Source organism: Rhea americana, unplaced genomic scaffold (genome assembly GCF_003343005.1).
Source record: "Rhea americana isolate MKP2758 unplaced genomic scaffold, rheAme1 scaffold_260, whole genome shotgun sequence".
NCBI classification, from domain to species: domain Eukaryota; kingdom Metazoa; phylum Chordata; class Aves; order Rheiformes; family Rheidae; genus Rhea; species Rhea americana.
Window position 1 is genome coordinate 465,129 of NW_028186380.1, and position 23,425 is coordinate 488,553.

At 36.3% G+C, this 23,425-nt stretch overlaps 1 protein-coding gene across 1 annotated transcript in view; it reads left to right on the plus strand.

Annotated features, from left to right (window-relative positions):
- PTPRQ (protein tyrosine phosphatase receptor type Q) overlaps positions 1–23,425 on the plus strand; it is a 134,851-nt gene that overhangs the window by 95,983 nt on the left and 15,443 nt on the right. The window contains exons 45-55 of the mRNA XM_085307652.1: positions 365–551; positions 3,015–3,259; positions 3,865–3,931; positions 4,265–4,423; positions 5,753–5,975; positions 6,427–6,500; positions 11,156–11,255; positions 12,062–12,190; positions 13,423–13,467; positions 20,044–20,070; positions 20,737–20,818. Of these exons, the coding sequence (XP_085163778.1) occupies positions 365–551; positions 3,015–3,259; positions 3,865–3,931; positions 4,265–4,423; positions 5,753–5,975; positions 6,427–6,500; positions 11,156–11,255; positions 12,062–12,190; positions 13,423–13,467; positions 20,044–20,070; positions 20,737–20,818 (1,338 nt within the window). The remainder of the gene's footprint in view (positions 1–364; positions 552–3,014; positions 3,260–3,864; positions 3,932–4,264; positions 4,424–5,752; positions 5,976–6,426; positions 6,501–11,155; positions 11,256–12,061; positions 12,191–13,422; positions 13,468–20,043; positions 20,071–20,736; positions 20,819–23,425) is intronic.

Here is a 23,425-nt window from a genome sequence, read left to right on the forward strand (position 1 = left end):
GCTGCTACATATCAGATCTTTTGGATCTCTGCCTAGATTATTTCCCATTTCAGATTACTACAGCTCCTCTGGCCTAGTCTCTAGTTCTTAATTGCTTGGTGGAAGATAGCACCCAGAAAACATCTCATATCATTAATCCCATGTTATGTGAAGTACTAAAAAGACAGAAAATGGATGAGATGGGAGTTTACTTCTTTGTAAAGCTTTTTGGTCTTGTTAGGTAGAGACATACTGTGTATCTTTTTATGTAAAAGGATAGGAAAGGCAGAAAAGACAAATTACCGATCGTTTTCAAATAATAAGATTCTGTTCTTGGCTGTTGTAATGTTCTCTTGTAATGTTTTTGTATTTGTTTATTTTACAGGTGGATAATGACAATTATAAAGCTCAGTTTCTGAAGACAAATGATGATAGTAAAGCCTTAGAAATTTCTGATTTAAAAGCATTTACAAGGTATTCAGTGGTCATCATTGCCTTTACGGGAGATGTTAATGCTGCACCCATTGAAGGCAAGGCTAGTCCTCCAGTAATTGTCTCCACTTTTGAAGCAGGTTTGTGTTTTTCTGTACTTAACATGAATCAAACTTTAAAGTTTTTCTTTCATTGACAAGTAAATAACAGTTTTGAGCACACAGTGCACTTTTAATGCAGATTTATTCTCACAATAAATTCTTTAATATTTAAAAGGTRTTTGTCAGCAAAAAAGTGATGGTGGTAATAAATACTAACATTTACCTTTAATAGTGCAGAGATCCTAACTTATTCCGTCTAAAATGTTGATGTATGGAATACAGCCATCTATATTCCTTCTATAGTCAATGAAGAGAGAGATCCTACATATATTAGCATAGGTACCTAAGATGCCTGTCTTAAGAAGAGATGAATCACCCCTTTGCAGGTGCCTGTTTCGCTTAATAGGCTGTTGAGAACTCTTCACACCATCCTTAGTCTCAGTGCCAAATTTTTAAACATATAAAATTAGATTAGATGAATTCTACTGTTATAATGTTTATAAACCTCTACTAATTTGTGGACATAATTTTTGCATTCTCTTTGGAAGTAGGTTGATAGTGAATAACTGCAGGGATCTGTATTAGGATYCATTACTCCAGAGACTCAAAACAAACTGGAGGAAGAAACAAATATTAAAGTGACATAACTTGCTCATGCTCTTAACTTATTCAGAGAATTTGAGAGATGAATGTGAGGCACTGTATAAGAACCTCATATAGTTTATGATACCAGTGAGGCCTTACTTGTCACAGCTACACCAATTACTATCAGAATGCCAAGAGACTATATTACAGTATACCTGATAACATTTGCTCAGGAAAATATAGTCCTAACTTTAGATTCATAGTTCCCGATTTCACTGTGTGCAATACCTTTGATGGTTTTGACTAATTCACTGAGGATTTAAGTGTGGGTTAGACGAGTGGACAGTGAGGTGGATTGAGAACTGGCTGAAAGGCAGAGCTCAGAGGGTCGCCATCAGTGGTGTGGAGTCCAGTTGGAGGCCTGTGGCTAGTGGAATGCCCCAGGGCTCAGTGCTGGGTCCCATCCTGTTCAACTTTTTCATCAATGACCTGGATGTGTCGTTGCCCGACACGGGCAGAGTGTCTCCTCAGCAAGTTTGCTGATGATACCAAGTTGGGAGGAGTGGCTGACACACCTGAGGGCTGTGCTGCCATTCTCTGTGCTGCAGAGAGACCTGGACAGGCTGGAGAGCTGGGTGGAGAGGAACCTCATGAGATTCAACAAGGGCAAGTGCAGAGTCCTGCACCTAGGGAAAAATAACCCTAGGCACCAGTACAAGCTGGGGGCTGACCTTCTGGAGAGAAACTGCAGAGGACCTGGGAGTGCTGGTGGATGACAAGTTGACCATGAGCCAGCAATGTGCCCTTGTGGCCAAGAAGGCCAATGGTATCCTGGGGTGCATTAGGAAGAGTTTTGCCAGCAGGTCGAGGCAGGTGATCCTGCCCCTCTACTCAGCCCTGGGGAGGCCTCATCTCAAGTACTGTGTCCAGTTCTGGGCTCCCCAGTACAAGAGAGGCATGGAGCTACTGGAGAGAGTCCAGCGTAGGGCTACAAAGATGATCAGAGGGCTGGAGCATCTGCCCTATGAGGAACGGCTGCGAGAGCTGGGCCTCTTCAGCCTGGGGAAGAGAAGCCTGAGGGAGGATCTTATCAATGCATATAAATATCTGAAGGGAGAGTGTCAAGGGGACAGGACCAAACTCTTCTCAGTTGTCCCATGTGATAAGACAATSAGCATAATAGATAGAGGCAATGGGCATAAACCGAAGCACAGGAAGTTCCACCTGACCGTGAGGGGGAATTTCTTCACTGTGAGAGTGACGGAGCACTGGAACAAGTTGCCCAGAGAGGTTGTGGAGTCTCCTTCTCTGGAGATACTCGAGGCCCGCCTGGATGCAACCCTGTCTAACATGCTGTAGGYGACCCTGCTGAGCAGGGAGGTTGGACTAGATGATCTCCAGAGGTCCCTTCCAAACTTACTGATTCTATGATTTTAAAGCAAGCAAAAAAAATCTTTTCTGAAAAGGTACTGAAGTTTTGTTTCATTCAAACTAATTGTCAACTGTGACTAAGCTTCAATTGCCTCATCTACATTCAGGTTAATTGCAGGTTAGTCGCTTTAGCTATGTATTTAGTTTAGTTTCAGGTTGAGGTATACTAAGCAGTAATTGTACTATCATTTATCTTTCCTTAATGTATGAAAATCAAATATCCATGATGTTGTGTATATGTATATATTTGTGGCATTAAATGCTATCATCAGGAATAGTATGTATTTCACTAAATATATTTTGCTTTTTAGTGGTTTTACAAATATTTACATAAGGAGAAAATGTTTGAAGTATTGATTTAGTAAAAATTTTAAAAAGATTTAATATTTATATCCAAATACAATAATTTACAGCCTTTCAGATATTACTCCAATACTAATAGTAGTAATCTGTTATGTAAGCAGATCATTAAAATGTTTATTTCAGTGCCTGAAGACCCACCTAACAACATAACATTTCAGAAGATTCCAGATGAAGTAACAAAATTCCAAGTAACATTTGTGCCTCCATCAGAACCAAATGGGAATATTCAGGTGTATCAAGCTATGGTCTACAATGAAGACAACCCTGCTGCTATCCAGATCCACAACCTCAGTGTCATTGATAAAACAGATCAGTCAGTCACTGCTGTGATAGAAGGGCTAAAAGGAGGACATACATATAATGTCAGCGTAAGAACTGATACTTTTTCTTTGGATTTTTTGTTTGGTATCAGTGAGAGACTAATCTGAATTAGGAATGCAGACTTAGGCCAAATATTAGATTTTTATGCTAAGAATCTCAGCTAGGGTATGAAGAGGGAGAAATCTGAAGAAAGAAGGGAACAATGAAGAGGCTGGAGTGAACTGGGATAGAAGACATCACCAGTGGTAGCAGTGTAAGCTGGCTGACCAGTTTAAGTACTGGTAAAGCACATCATCATAGGTGCAAAATTGCATCAGCGTCTTGGTTCTGGAGCTTGCATTGTGCAGTTGACTTGGCTGAAGGGTCCATTTCTGTAGAGGGAGCCTACTAGAAGTATCTGCATGTAGTCCTTTCAAGTAATCAGAGATTAAGACATGAAGGAAGGAGAAATAAGTGGTTTTCCCCTTTTTGTAAGAGTTATATTGCAAAGGATAAAATATTATCATATTTAGGATTGTAAAGAAATATGGGATAAGTTCTAGCAAAGTGTGAATCATGAAAGGAGAGTGTCAGCATTCACTGTCCCTTCAAATATATCCAGATTTGGCTAATTTGCAGCTAGTACAAGTACTTATTTAATTTTTTTTTTAAGGTGTATGCAATTAATGGTGCTGGTGCAGGACCAAAAATTCAACTGAGAATAACCATGGACATCAAAGGTATTTCTCACAAGGTGCTCTTTATCTGAGATCTCTATAAACACTGAAGAAAGTGCTGTTCTACCCATAGGTAGAACATAAGCACATAGGCACACATCTGTTTGCCTTTGTCCTTTCTTAAGAGACTGCATAACCTAGGAATGGGAGCACATAATTAATAACCTTGAATGGCAGTGCTCATTTTTGCTGCATATCCCAGATCATTTGCTATTCATATCTGAATGATACTGTAACGATTTTTCTTGCATAATACAGCTCTGTACCTGAACAAAGTACTTGTAATGAAAAAAATTTAAAAACAAAACTCTGTGGCATATCTTTGTTTAAAAACAGAACCACCACGGCCTAATAAGAAACCAGCACCAGTTTATGATACCACTGGAGCCTTACTTGTCACAGCTACAACGATTACTATCAAAATGCCAATATGTTATTATAGTGATGATCATGGTCCTATCAAGAAGATACAAGTTCTTGTTGCGGAAGCTGGAGGTAGAATTTTCTGTGTTTTCTTGAAAATTGATTTTTAAGCTTTTTAATTCTTTTTTTTTTCCCTTGCTTATTTTTTTCTTTTTACAAATTGTATTGGGTGTTAGAAATTTCATGCTAGAAAATGGCAAAGAAAATCACTTTAGCTATGGTAACAGTATTAAGAAAGAAGTATCTGCTTCCACAATACCTGTGGGCTAGGTACTGGATTCTGGAAATGCTTGCCAACAAAGGTGTCCTTGCTGTTTGAAGCCACCATTATTATTCTGACCCTGTTGTTATCAYTGTATTTTCTTTATTTCTTATTTCCTTGAAAAAATAAATACATTCRGCATTTGTGAAATATAATTAATGTAATTATATATCGTTAAAAACTTTTTTTGCGGGGTTTTTCTTCTGTTGCTATTAGTGTTGACTGTAAAAGAATGCAGTCATGTGCAGCTGATATTTCTACTTCCTAACGGAGGCAGAGGCATTTATATAAAGCCCTTCTGTACGCTGCGGGCAGGAATGTGTATTCCCTTTTAGGGACTGATGAACATTTACTTATATGAACAGTGTCATGGTACTGCTTTGAGTAATTGCCTACCAATGTGAGTGGGACTTTCACAATCAGACGTCATACAGTCAGGCTTATTTTACCTAATTAGTTAACTACCTAAATTCCAGTTAACTATTAGTTAACTATTAATTTAGTTAACTACCTAAATTCCAGGTAGTTAACTCCCTTGTTCTACTTAATTTCAAACTATGGATGTAAAATACTCACATTAAGTTGTATAGATGCTCACAGTTTTTCTGAATGTTTCTTAGCACTAATCCTGGAGACATTTACTCTGTAGCTACTGCTCTGAAGATTCTCTTGAACTGATAGGTATGCATATACCATGTTAAGCGGTGTGTTGAAGCTTTTTCTCTTGCCAGAGTTGCTGAGTAGTGACCACTTTTGAGAAGCTAGTCATTTGGTTTATGAAACAGTTTTTGCTGTCTTTAGATAAACACTTTCTACTGTCTTCGTTGGCCACACTCAGTTTCACAGTTAAGTAGCTTGCCCAAGTGCTACCTTCTACAGACAGAACTCATGTTTGAGACAGACTTTATCCCTGAAATTTCCTACCTGTGATTCAGTTAACATACTCTGAGCTAGCAAAATGAAGGTAGTGAGGATAGAGGAAATTTGGGTTTCAGTACAAATGCAGATATAGCCTTAGTTGTGTGAATGGCACTTATAGCTTACTAAACCCTTAAAAAATTATTTCTCTATTTGCCTTCTTTAATTCCAATTTGTTTAGAGTGTAAATTATTTCTGATTGTTTCTTTTCTTGACAATAGCTCAGCATGATGGGAATGTTACTAAATGGTATGATGCCTACTTCAACAGACCAAGGCCATATTTTACAAATGAAGGTTTTCCAAACCCACCCTGTATAGAAGGAAAGGAAGGTCTGAGTGGTAAAGAAGAGATATATGTCATAGGTGCCGATACTACATGTATGATACCAGGCAGTCAAGAGAAAATATGCAATGGCCCACTGAAACCGAGAAAGCAGTACCTGTGAGTCCATTATTTGTCTCTGTGTTTGTCCAAAATAAAGATTTAAGTGAAATATATATTTATACAGATAAGAAATGTAATTCAATTAGGAAAAGATGGAGCTTGAAGTGATATTTGCATTTCTTAATTCTAAATTTTTTGACTGAAATGTAAATATGGGAGRCCACATTTTTTTGTAATGATTCAAGTAACAAAAAGATCTTACTTCATCACTAAATTAAACAAGCCCACATTCAAAAGAAGTTACTATTTTATATAGTTTGATTATACATTTAACATAGTGACACTGAGTCCTTGATGTAAGTCATAATGTCAGTTTTGTAGGTGGATAATGATTCCGGGTTATATTTTGCTGAAACTGAAAAATAATGTCTAGTTTCTAAATGAACTGCTACTTAAAGAAATACGCATAAACTTTTGTTTCATTGGTTTTCTTGGTTTTATTTTACAGATTTAAGTTCAGAGCAACTAATGTTAAAGGGCAGTTTACAGATTCTGACTATTCTGACCCTGTCAAAACCTTAGGTAAGGAGAGTGTCATTTGTGTGTTTGCARATATTTCTGTGTTTGCAAAGAATCTGTTCAATTCCATTTTCCTTTTTTGGACTAGTTTCCTTGAAGTAAATAATCTCTAATTTTGTTGGACCTAGCTTAACCAGAAGAGTTGGTGCCTGATGAGGAAATCTATATATTCTGCTTTGTGTCCTTTAGTTAGAAGGTGTCAAGGGGTCTTATGTCAGCCTGGCCTGTTAAATGAGAGCACAATATTGACAACATTCACTAGCAGAGACTCAGTTATACCAATGAAAATACCATTTTGCCAAGACAGCTCATCTTGACTGGGTGAACTGTCAGAAGCTATACTGGTTGCACAGTTTCCCTCTCTGTTGGATGTACTGGTTATCCCGGTGAACCTCATGTAGAAAACCTCTCAGTTGCAGATCATTCCTTCTGCTGGCAGCTTGTCTGAGGACATGACCCTGTGGTCCTTCAGGTTCAAACAAACATGAAAGCACTTAATCCTTTAGCTACAGACAAAGTTCATTTTAAGTTAATACTGTCTAATAGAACCTAACTGGTTCTGATGTTACTGGTCAACAGGGCAGTTGTTATAGAGTCTCAAACCTAGCATAAGTTCTTCCATTACACTGTTGATCTACCCCCAAAAGTGGGAATGAAGATTCTGTAAGCAGATCCCGGTAAAATCTGTAAGTTCTTTTAATATATTGGTAAGCCAACACTTACTTAGCTAAGCATTATCCCTGACTTTCTGAAAAGAGACCTCGGACAACTGAGTGAATATGCAGAAAAATTTTCCTGAGCACATATTTTTCCGTTGGCACTTACCTTCTGTGATATGAGCTCCCTTATTCATCTAACCCATCTTAGAAATCTGTTACATGATCTTATACTGACTGAAAATCCTGAAATACTAACTCACAACCTGAATACTCTGAATGTTTTGAAAAAAGCAACAAAAAAGCTGTCTTTAAAAGTTTGGATACTCTAAACCAGTTAAACAAATAGCTTGATGCATCAGGGAAAATAACTATACCTGAAATGACTCTGACTTTATCCAGTCCTCTGTGCACCTTTTTAACAACAAACTCCTGAAAGACTTAAATCATCAAAACTAAAGAAGAAATTTGTGACAGGCAGATACTATAATTCATGCACTTCTGTACTGTTACGGAAAACTTGTGACACATGATCCTCTGGTGTAGATCACAAAGAAGGAAGATCTGTCTGTATGCTGAACAAATCATAAGTGGAAAAAAATAGCCATGATAAATTCCTCAGATATCCAGGGATCCTGATTTCCTTACTGATTTCAGTGCCGTCTGTGCTAATGTTTTATTGTAAAGCACTCTTTTAAAATGGACTTTACAGCAAGCTCTTTTCTGGCCTTAACTTCTAAATTTCAGAGTCTATCCAACAAGAAATAAAATATACATGAGACAAGTAATTAAAAGTTCCTTCTATGCTTTCTTACAATATTGTTATGAAATTAATATCTTGCTTATATATCTCTATTGATGCAGATTGACACGAGTGATTTCTAGTGATACAATTGAGGGGCCTTGAAGATACAGCACTTGCAATGCCATTATCAGTGTCATGTTAGGCAAATGAACGAAGTCAGATTCTTTAGGAAACATTTTATCTTGAGAAACATAACTTGAGGAACCTTATCCAAGTGGTTCCTTTATAGATTGTACTTGGGTTATATGAACTTTGAACTTGCTCTAGAAGTACAACCTGGAAAGGATAACTGGAAAGATATTTCTGTGACCAATGGATTCAATTCTTGTAACAACCATATGTTTTTAGAATAAATTTGTGCTGCCTGAAATCAGAATTACAGCTAATTATAAATCAGTGATCCTCTTTTGTAATTATCATCTAAATTTGTGCTTTTCCAAAATGACATTTTCATTTTAGTAAATAAAACACTGATTTGAGTTTTGGCAAAGGCAGTAATCGTGGTTCAAAGAACTTTTTTTTTTTTTTTTTTTTTTAGTCTAACTATAGAATAGGTAGGCCTTTGATCTGGAAAACCGGGAAGCTTACCTTGTATCTGTGCAGTTTAGTGTTATTTGTTAAATATACTTGAAACAGAAAAAGCATGGAAACGCGGTAAGAGAGTTCTCTGTAATTGACAGCAATCTGATGCTCTTGTTAAGCAATAGGAATTTTGCTGGGGAGGAACAGTGAAGAAGAAGCTCAATAGCATATGCAACTTCAATAATGATTTTTTAAATATAGTAAAGAATACATTTTAATATGGCCTACCCACTCAGCCATTCTTTGAGTACCACACTCTCCTCTTAAGCTGGAGAAGTGGGTTTTTTCCTTATACTTCATAACTGACATTGCAAAAATAATGTCCATACTACAAAGAAAGGTCAGGATTTTTCCATGACATTATTAAGATGTGGTAACAAACCCTGTTTAAAATTGCAGTACATACAAGGCAGCTTAAAATCTTTGTCATTAACTCTGATAGCTAGTTCAGCAAATCATTGTGAGGAGCCTAGTAGTACAGTGTAAGTGTGATCTTTCTTCATGTGGAATATAAAGTCTATCAGAAAATATCAAAATGGGGTATCCATAAGACACTGTCTTATGTACAGATGTCTACCTTATGATATCATATTATTACAATTTTTTATCATTATGTATTGAGTTGCAGCTGCTTGGAAGTATACAGCATGATGTCACTACTGCATACTGATTTTAAAATACATATTTTTTCCTACTGTGTACGCTAATTCCTCTGTTTGTTTCCTTCCCCTTGCTCTTGATTGTACCTGCAGACATGTAGTACCTCACAGTTGCAAAGAAGTAGGAGAAAATATGTTTCTTTATTCTTGGTGGGTCAGCTCTGGTTTATTTGATAACATGGTAATGTTTGGACTGATCTTAACTGTAGGATTTAACATTTACTTCACTGTTTAATGCAACATAAATAGAACTGTTGCAGAGGTTCCTCTGAAAATTTTCCTATTCTTTTTACATGTGATTAACACTTGTACATTACCAGAGAGATCAGTGGGTGTCAGGGAACTTTTAATTCCTTTTCCTTTCGCAAGAGCATTTTAAATACCTACTTTTCTTCTCTGTTGTCTTCCTCCAGCTTAAATTGTTCTTATGTTGTAGCATCCAGTGTTGCAGCTGAGGCTTTCTATGTATGCTGCACCTGAGGCTTTACATGTATGCTGAACAGAGTGGAAGGATTATGTCAGGTCTTTTAGAAAATATACTTAGTTTTCTTTATCACAAGATTATGTTCGTCATTTCATGCATGATATTGTTCATTTACATTGTTTATGGTCTACAAGAATCTCACATCTTCTTCTGATAAATTGCTRTCTAACTTACTACTGTTCACTAGCATATGTTTGTGTAGCTGATTATTCCTGCTTACATGTAGAGCCAGGCATTTCACCTTAAAAAATCATACTGTATTGTTTTAAGACCAATTCTTTAGCTAAATCAGGATCATTTTGAATTGTCATCGTGTCCTTAAATGTACACACAGTCCATATCATCTGCAGCATACTCTCTGATCCAGAAATCAGGGCCTTTTGAGAGATTTTGTCCCTTGAGTGGGGAAATCTCATTTTGAAATGGCAGGAAAAGAGCATATTTTTTCTGGCCTCCCTGGAGGCCAGACAGAGACTAAATTTTCTACACTAGATCAAAAAGTGTATATGAAGAATACCAGCATAAGTGAAGAATACCAGCAGTAGTAATCCCTTCCTATTCTTGTTTTCACCACATAGCTAAGGAAAAAGGGACAGGATTACCAGGAGGGATAGAAAATTAAATGAGTCTCAGAAATACAGCACCAAAGGAGTCTGTTGGACAAGAACTACTAATCTAAATGGATTATCTATCTATAGATGAGTCTTGATCCTCCTTGATTACTGTAAGGACTGATTAGAAGCCTTTTACTTTTTATCATAAAGGCTTTAATGATAACTTTTGACCTGCTAATGGTTATTTCTGACAGTATCATCAGTTCCCACTCGAATAAAGGGCATGATTGGTGATGAGGCAGTGAGGCAGATTAACCTAGACAGTTCAGAGTGGGTTATTATATGGGTTCCTCCAGCACTTTGAGGAAAAGATCTCCAGTCATTATCGTCTTCTATTTCTGTCTGTGAATGACGGCTGTGAACCTGTGCACTGAAGCAGCATTTTAGTTGTGACTCTTTTCCAATTTTTCCATCTTTTCCACTCCAAACTTTTCCAGCTTTGGAGCACTTGTCTGTTCTTGATTGGYTACACTGAGGCTGAGCAGGAGCTCAGCTCCTGCTACTTTTATATAATCTCAGACTGATGTTACTGCAGTGTAAACCTACCTTAACTTGTTTAGCATAGATAAACCAGAAAAGCACCAGTGAACAGCTGCATGTATAGCCTTAGAAATATTTTATTAGCATTATTATAAATTACATAGATAAAATGCTTAGGAACCTTTAAATAAATTGTTCCTGGTTTTGTTTTGTTCTTTTTGAGCAGCCCTTACACTCTTATAATGCAGTTGTATTGAGAGGATAGTGTCTGTCTCTCTTATCTCTATCTGATTCCTCCCACTTAAGAGATGTAAACATGACAATGAAGCTATTAAGTATTAGATTTCTGGGCCTAGTCTTACCCACTTTCTGTTGCAGGCGAAGGGCGGTCAGAAAGAGCTGTGGAAGTTACACTAGCAGTTACTTTGTGTATACTATCAGTTGTCCTTCTGGTGGCTGCAATCTATGCTTTTGCAAGGTGAGATTTAGGTATCCTTGCTGTACCTTGTTTGCAAACACTCAAAAATGTATTAATGAAGAGATGAAACAGTCTTATAGATGGAACCAGCCAAAATCTATTGTCCTTTTTATTTATGTAGAAGCTCAGGGATGGACTCACAAAGGCTAACTTTAGTGAGGCTAATCTCCATAGATTAACAAGAAATACAAGCTTCTCTAGAAGGTGAAACAGAACAGAAACCTATCTTAGCCTTTCAGATGTACCCTTCTGTTGACTTGAGATGAGCATACAGATTAGTCTCAGTTGGCTAAAGTTAGCTGGATAGCTAACCCTATTTGCTATCACCTTTGAGAGGAATAGGTACCTTGATATGAAGTCAATACCATAAATTCTGTATTCTGTCATACTACTAAATTAGCAAGTAAATACACTGTAGTCATGCATGTGAAAGAGAATCGGCCTCTAATTCAAATTGTGAATACGTGCCCATTTACAGAAGCAGACTGGGTGTTGGATAAGTGATGTTACTTTGCTCCTTCACCAAAAGTTCTGTTCTTACTCAGCTGGATCATTAAGGCATTGCCAAAGAATTTATGTAGGAAAACCAAAAAAATATATAGACTAGATTCTTTTCATGTGACTTTTAGATAAAGAAACTGCTGGATTTCACTAAATTACACCATTGGAAGTGTGAGTAGAATAAAGGCCAGACAAGGATTTCTGGCAACCATTTTTCAATTTTAGACTATGTAATCAAAATACTGATGTATGTGTCCATAATAAATCTTTTGCATATTTATTTTTTACTAYAATTTTCACTTTAGAATTCGGCAAAAGCAAAAAGAGGGGGGCACATACTCCCCACGAGATGCTGAAATTATTGACACTAAGTTCAAACTGGATCAGTTGATCACAGTGGCCGACCTGGAGCTGAAGGATGAGAGATTTACACGGTAAGCATACTCCTTAGGCAAAACAGTAGTCCAAAGGGGCTGTAGCCATGACCCATTTCTGACCTTTGCTTGTTTGGAAGTGTTTGTGGTGTTCTTATTGACACAGGTCACTGAGATCCTCTTTCAAAGAATGACCTCGATCCTCAAGACACTTCTCACTAGCTTTTAGAAAATCACTTAATCTTCAGCTCTTTTTACAACAAGATAAAGATCTAAGTGCAAATCACTGTTTAATTGTGGTGGAGAAAAAAGGCTACATTTTTTTAAACATGCAAAATTTCTGAGTTTTCTTGATACAGTGTTTTGTGTAAACTGCAAAGCCACGTAAGCATTTTGAAAGTCAGGCACCTCAGAAGTGCCTGTTAGCTAATTCAACCACAAATCTATCATTGTTTAGTTGACATTTAGAAAGTGTTTTTTCACAAAGGAATTTGCATAGCAGCTGGGCTTCTGTGGAGCTCAGCACACTGGCTCTCTTGACATCCACACCTTGAAACAGTATGTAGCAAGTCGAGGCTATTCATATTTTCTGTGTGATGGAAAATCTTGTCACTGATATTTATCAGAAGGAAAACAKCTTATGCTATGACCTCCATAAATAYGGATGTTATTCACTAAAAAAATGTAATCATGATTCTAAACAATATATGACATCCAGCAGAGTTAGAAACATTGGATGAACATTCTTTACCTAGCTGTATTTTCCCTGCTGTGTCACAGATGAAACACTGTGGTAGGCAATCTCCTTAAAGATGAGAAGCCTAAAATAGTCTTGCCCCAGCAGTCAGGCATCCTACTGTTACAGACTAGGAATAGCTGGAAGATGAAAGGTTTTAGCTATTGACCTGTTTGGTTTGAGTGTGTATATGTCTATGTGTGTGGCACAGAGTAAGCTGATTGCATGTATAAACCTGTCCAAAATAGTGCACACAGGAATGGCTGCTTGTAACAGATGAGAAAACATACTATGAATCATCTGGAAATCATTGACATAATGGATGTGGTATGTTCTGTGTGGGTCACATGTCATTCAGATAACATTGTTTAGTACCTGCTAATAATAATGGAATATGTTCTCTGGAGGCAGAACTATGCCGTTGTATCATGATAACTGTAAATCACATAAATGATCTTGATGGATCTTCAAAATGGTGTTGTTTCCAAACTRTAGCTGAGTAATATTAGTACTAATTTTGTTGATATACTAAAGTGTTAATGGGTTTTACTTCCAGATACTCTTCATTTTTCTTTAGACGCAAGGAGATATTTGTCATCCAGTAAGTTTTTGTATTATTGAAGCAACATGGTGTGTTTTCCATTCTGCTCTCTTAACCTTTGTGCTGCCATGCTATATTGAATGGTACAGTTAAGTGAAATGAAATACCAATCTTTGCAGCTATACTGATGACAAACAAACAGTAGTATTTGTCATCATGATATCCTGTTTAAGTCCCTAGTGTTAAAGTACGGCAGTTCCACAACTGTGTTAAAATAAGTTAGAGCAATTTTTGCATGGAAATTATAACAAATTATGATAATATAAATCTGGTATATACTTTATYGTTGAAGCAAATATAATGCGAATGAGACAAAAGAAACATGCTGTATACTTTCCTTTGGGAGTTAGAATGTATACATTCAAGAGAAGTTCTCTTTTTTCTCAACTGCCTTTTGTACTCAATATGCTACAGCTATTTTGTACTTATGCCATTACAATCTCAGCAACATGCCCAGGTGTTCAAATCCTGTATCAGTTTGAAGAGTACCATTCTGCAACTTCCCTTTCTAAATCATGTGCAGTTTGGATTTGTACAGCCTCAAGCTCTACAGGATAATTACAAAATACAGTATTTCATACTTATGTGCACTTCATTATGTGATTTATGCACAGCAAGGTCTTTACTGAACAGTGCTTCAGCAGTTTTAGTTACATCAGCCCTTATTTCAGTGAATCAGCTTGCAGTTTGCCRTTCCTTCCATCTGTATTCTTCTCTCTTTCGTTCTTCCATTCCAGCTACAGCTACCAGCAACGACTGTGGTCTTAGGCCATTCTTGTAAGTTGTAGGATGCAGCTGCTAAACTTGGGGGTATTATTTTTTCAAACAATAGCTACACTGGAGCTACAGTAGGATCCTTGCTGAGGTCCTTCATTGGACATTATGACAAACWGTGGAATTTTGAAGTGTGGGCACTAAATGAGAGCTTTTATGTCATCTTTTCTATTAGAAATCAATCAACAACTAGATAATTTAGGTATAGTAATGAAAGGACAGGATAACTTTGCTCTGCTGAAAGCTTTTGAGTTTATTAGGGTTTTTTAAGTTTTAAAGAATGTTTCGGTAAGTGTAACATTCTGTTCTTGTAACATCCGTAGCTTATTGCCAAAAAAGAGATTTTAAGAAATTCTAATGCTGTCTTTTGTATAGGTAAATCCTTCCTGATAGTGAGGAGTATCAAGAAGGTGGTAGAAGGATGGCAGTTTGCTGCAAACTCCATCATGGCAGTTTACTGCAAACTCCAATGTATAAAGTATTTTTGCTACTTGTTTGCAGGCTTCCACAATCACACTGTAAAAGAACTTTGTACCTGTTGCATTCAGGGGATAGCTGCCCAGAAGTAAATCAGTTTCAGGTCATGCGTTTTTCTTATCCTTCATGAGTTGGCTGCAGTTAGTCAGCTGTCTTAGCTGTATTTGAAAAGCTTCCTGGGGTGCAGTATGCCAGTTTCAATTAATGGCATCTTGTGAGTTTATCAGAAAAAAATAGATAGACATATTCCCTTTCCAGGCTACCTTGTTTGTAATATTTGATCAGGACTTAATGAACTGAAATTATTTTAATTGTCCAACTAAACATGTTTTCTATCCTGAAGGGGTAATGGACAATTTGTGTTGAAATCTTAGGTTTAGGTATTTTCTGAATCTACTGATCATCCCATTCAGAGCTCATTTGAAGGAGATGCTTTGGAAACCAAATRTTTTGCCATTTCTCAGTTGGTATATTACATATCATTTTAGCTACTATAAATCAGTAAAGGCATGGACCTGAGGCTGACACAGTTCATCCACAGAACCAAGATACTCTGATCTRTTCCTTCAGATCTTTCTTGACTGTCTTTTGCTCTATTACCCAAACATTCTCTCATATTTAGGAGATCATGCCCTATGATCTGGGCTCATACTCTCAGAAACTTTGTACTGCTGGTACCACATAATGGAAAAGGGTAGAAAAACGTTTTCCTGTTCTGTAAGAATAAGACTATAGAAATAGTTTTTTTTTTTCATTCTCAACACATCAAAATTTCAAAAGGTTGAAAATTTTAATGAACCAGAACTCAGTAGACATTTAATATATTTAAATTGAAACATTTTATTTCATACATTTCTGTAACTGTTTCTTTAGTAGTAATTAGGTTTCACGACTAAATGGAAAGTTGGTTTAAATAGAAAAAAAATAACAAATTAAAAAATGCCAAACATCCCATTTTTGCCAATTTTGAAACTTTTTTGGAGACAATATTTTTTAAAATCAGGAAACTAATGGCAAATCACAGTCCCTGGAATAATTTTAGAAAGAATGGTCATCAGGRAAAAAAAATTACTTGAAAAATGTCAATCTCTGAAGATAACTAATACTGGCTGATTCACATATGCCATCTCCCATAAAGCTTTTGTGAGGCAAATAATTAATGAGACAGCTTCTGGAAGCATTCAGGGATTTATGTTCTACCAAATTCAGTGGAAAATGAGATCTGCTTTATGAATCTAAAATGTAGACTTTGAATGTTTAGGAAATACATTGGCCTCCATGATGATGGGGATGATATGAGACAGGCAATAATATAAAAAATAAAACTGTTTTAAACATACAGCCTATCGGTCTTGACTGTATTAAACATCAGTTCACTAAGCACACTAACTAATGCATATACTGGGGCCTCTCATCATTTTTTTTTTTTTTGTAACTGTCCACAGTGTTCACCAGCCCACTGTTCAAGACAGGCTACATTCACATCTACTGTGAATGGATTCTGTCAATAAATTTTCAAGGCCTACGTGGTTAGTGACAAATCATTCCTGCTTGTTCCAAATGTTCACCCGGCAGAGATCTTACATGACTCCCTATTTTCACAGCGGTTTCTGCTGCAAGGATAAAGCCATCTAAGTCCCTGTTTCTTAAAACTTGTCCTYAGAAAACAATGAATCCACTACACCATGTAGTGGATGCCCTGAGGCTTTTGTTTCATTCCCCTTAAGACAGTTTGTGAGGCAAGTCAAGAAAACAGATTTAGAAGAAATATTCCTTAATCCTGTAACCCTTGCAAGTACCAGACATTTAGAGGTCTTTATGGAAAAAAATATTGTACATAAAATTATCGTCTACCCTCACTTTTCCAATATATTCTACATTCATTAGGTGTCTGTGCTGGAGACAAAACTTTGGCACACGTTACTTTACCTCGGCGAGCCTACATGGCTCTTTCCTTACCTTTTTCTTCAACAAGTTTCCCTTCAGTAGTCAGCTATCACTAACAGACTCCCTGAGCTTYGTATCCCAGGAGCACAAGGCTTGAGCCTGTATGTGTCCTGGTGCAATGGAAGAAATGAACATGTGTTCTCTTTCCATGGCCCTTGAACATTCAGGAAGGGTTAAGCTCCATATTGCTTTCAATTAACTTGCTAAAAATTAGTTCCTCCCTTGTTCCTAGGAAGTGTCAATGGTGCTTATGAGTTAAGCCTTTTGCCTACATACTCATTTCTGTTGCTTTCCATTTGGAAGAAGTTTTAATTCCCTGTGGATTTCAGATGATTGACCCAGAGAGAAAGCTGAGTCTGTGTGACAATATGGTCTTCAGTTACCACTGCCAACACAAATAAATGGCTTCTTTCTAGCTCTATCATAAGTAATCTGAGTGGAATTCAGATTTTTGATAGACTTCAAAAAAAAATCCCACACATGAAACAATACACTGTTTAAAAAGAAAATCAGATTTAAAGCAATAAAGCATTCTTTATCTTAGGGAATGTTTTTCTTTCCTGGTTCCAAAGTCAGAACAAATGGGAATCWTGAACTGTCCGTTTGAAATAGGGAAATTTGTAACTCATAGTTTGATTTTAAACTGTGTTCATCAAGATATAGTGATATCWATATCTTTATGTTTTATACAGAAGACTGGCAAATGTGGAGAAAAAATATTACTGGTGGACCAGCATTTGTTCATTAATGAAATACTATAAGATTATTGCTACGTATTTCATTTGCAAGATACTGAGAAAAATAGGCTCATTTTTGAAGCCTGATGCTGATGTTGAGCATAGCTGTCTTTTATAAGCCAGTAGTGAGTTATACAACACAGCCAACATCTTTGCCATAGTCTTCGTTAGGCATTAACTCATATGTAAGCATTTAGAYTAAATTCTTATTTTCTAAGCTGCCAAGCCACTGTAATATGCACTTGCTACCAACAGAAGTGTGAGAATTCAGTAGTCTAAAAATGAAGTTATCCATATATAAATTGAAGTATCAAACTGTAGGTGCCTTATTTCTTTAAAAGCATTCAGTGCTTGTGAAAGGTAGTGTAAGATTATGTCTTAAAAAAAAGTTATTTCTTAGTAATATTGAAAATGCACTAGAAAGCACTAATGTTTAGGACTGTTTAGTTCATTTTGTACTTTTTCAGCCCTTCATTTCCCTGCTTTGAATGAAAGTGAAAATGGAAATATTACTGTAAGTTTGCATTAATGGTGCTGATTGTCTCCAAGTTCTTCACTGTTGGATCCGTGTATCTTCAGCACTGAAACACTATATGGCATAGTCAGGTTGCTTATGTGCAGTGTATATGTAATTTTTATTCCCTAATGACTGAACCACAGTGCAGTAAGCCYTAATTGCTGTCAGTTCCAGAGGATTAAAACCAACAGTATCCCCAAAATTACTCGGAGGTCAAATAGGAGATGACTTTCRTTGTTATGGTGAAGATAGGCTAATTATAAGGAAAAACAAATGTTTTTTTCTTTGCAGTGCCTGATTAAAAGTGTCCTGAAAAAGTCCTAGCGAAAATAGTATTTTCTGCTCAAAGRCAAATGTATTTGTGCTCAGTACAGTTGATTAGAATATTTTCTCCTTGAGAAAACTTTAGCTCTTTAATGTTGCCAGTGTTATAGTTGCCAGATAGTTTTATCTGCCAGCTAACACAAGCAACATAAGTGATACAAGAACCACTAGCTAAATTTCTAAATATTCTCCATTAATAGCGAGTTGCATGCTTTGGCTTTTTATTTTCTCCTTATTTTCTTTTTCAGTCTAAAGCTCTCCTTCAATTGTCTGAGTGAACATTTTGACTATGAGCCATTTTTTGTGAATTCTTAAACGTTTTTTTTACTTTAGTGAGACTAGCCCAAGTCTTTTTTAGCCAGTTCATTTTATTTGAAGAAAATTATCGTAACAAAGTACCACAAAGGCATTTTTAGTAGCTTTGAAATTAACTTCTCTGCTGCTTAATAATAAATTGTTCAAAAATTGTATTGATCACATTTTATTCTCTAGTGTGTATTTTAAATGTTTATTAATAATTTCATAAAACCAAGTGTTTTTAAAGGAAATTATTGTCTTTCCTACTAAAATTATGGCAGTAGTAGATGTTTATATTTGTACTATAGAATAGTTTCTGTAACATAGTTTGTAACRGTGTGTAATTTTTGGAGAAATACATGCAAAAGGTATTCTTAGAACTTTTCTGAAGGAACAAGTTATCTTTTAATCTTTTAAAATGTATTATTTCAAACTTTTTGTCTTGATCTTTAGACAAGCTCAGTGAGAYTGAGGGCCTGAAATTGGGCTTCTAAATCCATAATGTTGAGACATTCTGGGGAAGGGTTCAGAGATGATGTTAATGACCATGTTCCAAGGCCATCTGAAAGCTGCCCACGAATGGAGCTTAGGTTGCATATCCTCATGAAACCTGCTGTGGGATCAGGTTAAAAATCTAATGTGTAGCACAATTTTCAAAATCATTACGGACCAGAAACATAACAAAATTAGGCCAGCATTGTGAAGATTRAGATAAAAATAGGCACTCATTTTTACAATCTTGGCCATAACTGTTTGGCTTCTGTAAAGCCTCCAGCATTAGTTTTAAAAACGTCCTAAGCAACCACAAGCTGTATGTGCTAAATAGGTTTCTGGATTTTTCCAGAATTACTGGATGCCCTGGAATACAGGGTCATTTGGAACCCAAGTCTTCAGCCATGCTACCTAGAGTGAGCMCTGAAAACAAAATTTATCTCACCCAGCTTCATGCCCATGAAATTCAGCAAGTCATCCTAGACTCACTGGACGCAAATAGTCACATTAATGGCATGATTCATCTGTGACTTATTTTAGATATCCGCTTGAGATGAGATGAAATCATATCTATTTCTCTTCATTCTCTTCATAAAAGGAATCTAGAGTGCCTAGCTCAGATATAGGTGTCAGCATTCAGTCAGCTGAAACCCGTCCTGATTACTCTGAAATTGCCCTTACAGAATGACACTGGGTGCGTAGAGTTTAATGAAGTGTGTCAATGTACATTAAGCAATGTGCTGGAGGTGTGGATTTCCCCCACCCATATGAGCCCAGAACATTGTAAAATGATCTGAAGAGAATCATAGAAACTGTTGCTACCATATCTATCAGTTCATGAGTTAAAAACTAAGCAAGACAATCACACAAGATGTCTGAAGTACTATTGTGTTTGAATCCRTTAGAAAAATAAATCTGATTCCAGCTTAACATTTTCATATAGAACCTATCAATATGCACTRTATTGGTTAACTCACAGCTCGCTACATTTAACAAAAATCTCTGTTGCAGGTTACTTAGTTATAGAAAATCCATCAAGTAAGTTGATTAAAAATTTTTATATTGTGGTCACTGGTGAGTCTCAATGTGTGGTTCCCTCTTCTATGTTTATTAGAAAAAACTCCAAGCTGCGTATAAATCATAAAAGCATGACTAATTGCATGGTAACTGGAGAAATGCTTTCTCTCTCTCTGGGGTGAAGCCTGCATGTCTGTGTTTTAGCTTGGGAAGTAATACAGGGATATTTAAACTCCTTGGGGTTTAAAAACCATGTCATTATGAGAATGAGGTCACTGCAATATTTTATATGTCTAAAACCTTGCAATGTATAAAATGTTTTCTGTGCCACAAAGAAGTATTATGTACTTTAGAATACAATAACCTTWGAAAACTTCTATTAATATCAAAACGTTGCATTTGAGTGCTGTTGCCTGAAAAAAACAATCCTACCCAGCAGTACTGTTAACACTAGCAACTTAAAAATTTGAAGAAACAATAGAGGGAGAAAATGCTTTCATTTTTATGTGATCAAAAATAAATCAAATAAGCATGCTGTATGCAATTTATAATTTTCTGCCTATAAACATCCATTGCTGTTTAATTGGAAAATATTRTTTATTAATGAAACTGCAGTTAAATAAAAGTTAAAAGCAATGACAAAAAAAATCCTCCATAGGTTTCTAATTCTTCTATCATTACTTTCAGGCCAATAAGCAAGAAATCCTTCCTACAACATGTTGAAGAGCTTTGCACAAACAACAACCTAAAGTTTCAGGAAGAATTTTCGGTATGTTGCTAGCAGTTGTCACAACATCGCAAGACCTTCAGTCGTTTCATGTGTCACATTTCATGTCCATTTTAAGCAGGCAAGGCCGTGAAGGACTCTGGCCTTGATAATCAATACCCAATTACCAGGTTGATTGTTTAGAAAGTAATATTACACTGATTTGGATTGTGCAGTCTACAGTGCAACCTGATCAGAATTATTCACCTAAGTGTCAGCAAAAGGTAATCTTCTCTAGACTCCCATCTTTGCAAGAACACYATAATATGTAAATGTTTTTACATATACAATGATGCATATGTAGTTCCATTGAGAATGGTTTATTTAGGAATATTTTGTCTACATATACATAGATATATTTAATTGCTTAAATAAGCTCATTTTCCTGAGCAATGATGACACCAAAAACAGCTGGGATTTATTTTGCAAAATGTTCAAGCCTTAATTGTATTGCCATGGACTTCAGGAGCATTTTTCTTTCATCGGCTTCAGTAGGGACAGTGTAAAGTTTATGCATAGTAGTTTCACTCCTTTACAAATAATAGGTCATACCTGTCTTGCTCTTGAGAATAGCCTCCATCTTCATATGTGAATAGATCAATTCAGCAAACCTGTGTTTCTTTCTTAAAAGCCACCACCTTTCAAAATATACAAGACATTTATATAATGCATACATAATTTCAAATTTAAACCTCAAATTTTTCACTGTTTTTGTTAAGTAGCATTTTTTGGCTATCATATTTCTTCTCAACAATCTTTGCTCTTACTGTTGTTTCAGAACCTTTATCATCATCATCATCTCATCATCATCATTTTTAACACTTAGAGTCATTTGCTCTCACAAAAATAATTTGTCAGTCTCCAGTGACTTTATTTTTTGGGATTTATTCATTTACTATGAATTGCTTAGCATTTGGATTAGCAAAAATGAAGACTCAACAATTGGCTTTTCTTCTGCTAGATTATAATATTTCAGTCTCTAAGGGAAAACCAACAAAAGTGTGAAAAGATTAATGGTATCCCCTACAGCTTTTTGGTTATGCTCTTTAAATAGAATTGGTCTGGTTTAATAATAAAAAGCACCATAAAATTCTCTGAGCAATAAAGGAGGTAGAACTATTTTTCAAGAGTAGAAGTGTTATTTAACTTGAACAAGAGTGATTATAATAATACGATGTATGACTGAATAGATGAAAAGCTTTACTAGCAATATCATTTTCACATATTAATGTTCATCACTGGAAAGTTTCTACTATTACTTTGTTTAGGTGTGATCGAGATTGGGATAACCATTACAACACTGTAATGCCTTAAAACTAATTACAATATTTTATCAAGTAGAAATGTTGGCAGTCCATTTGAAAGTTAGACAAATACAAGTAGCTGAAATTTCATTTAACTAAATTATGTAGTCAGTTTGTAATCAACAGTCCTTTGGACTTTCATCTCCTCTCAGAACTCCAGTTTCCCATTTTCAGATGGCTTGTCCAAGGGCAAGCAGAATTACGGGGTAGGTCCTGTCCCTGTTTGAGGGCCTATCTATAGCATCTGTGGTACCTGTATTATGAGATGAATAATAGGCTTGAAAATGAACTTCTGCACAACAGACTCCATGACCTGTATCATTTCCATCCACATTTATGACTTTAGTTTGACATGAATGACTCAAGGCACCTACAGTGTGTGTAGAAGAGCTAAGCTCAGCATATGAACCAGTGATCCATTGTTTCTAAAGCACGTAAGTAACAGCATGGTGCTAAGCCAGCCTGTGCTCTCTGGCTGTCTCCATGCTAGTAAATTCAAGCATACGAGGAACTGGACATACGACTATGATTATTTACACCAACAAAATATTATCAAGTTCCCTGCCACAAATCAGGACTATTTCACTAGCATTCTCCCTGAGCAATTCAAAGGTATGCTTTGGTAGGGAGAGTAGTCTATGGATCATTCCCAATAGCTGTTTGTAGGTAACAATGCTGTTTTGGGAGTTTTGCTAGAATAGATGCAGCTCCCTCCATTTCAGCTAGTCTTGGAATGCAGGGACATTCCTGGGCATATTTAATTTACACGACTGTCATAGCTACAKTGCCTAGAGATCTCCAGAATTTGATCTCTGTCTGCGTATGAAAGTGGGCTTGTGTGTCAACATGATGAGAAGAGAATCTGGATCTGAGCATGGATCTGGATCCAAAACTGATCAGAAAAGACAAGTCTAAAGAAACAGTAGGGAACCACAATAACTGATGGTGGGCACCACCTAGCTGATATTCAAACTTCCAGTTTTCTAAATGGTTAATTTATCTCCCAATACCTTTGGGAAATCAAGTTTCCTAGTAACTGGAACAGAAATACTTCTATCGGTGTTTTATAATACATTTTGTCAGTAAAAATAAAAAAGTGAAATACTTCCAAATATCACCACAGTACCATGAAGTTCTATGGTAAGCAAAATGCAAATGAATTATTTAAAAGTTTTACAAATCTGCAAAGAAATACAGTTCACACAACAAATATTGGTTGAATCTGGCAATTCAAACAGTCTTCCCCCAATTCTGAAAATAACCATTTAGACTGAAATCCTTACTGATGCAGAGGACTGGTASAAGA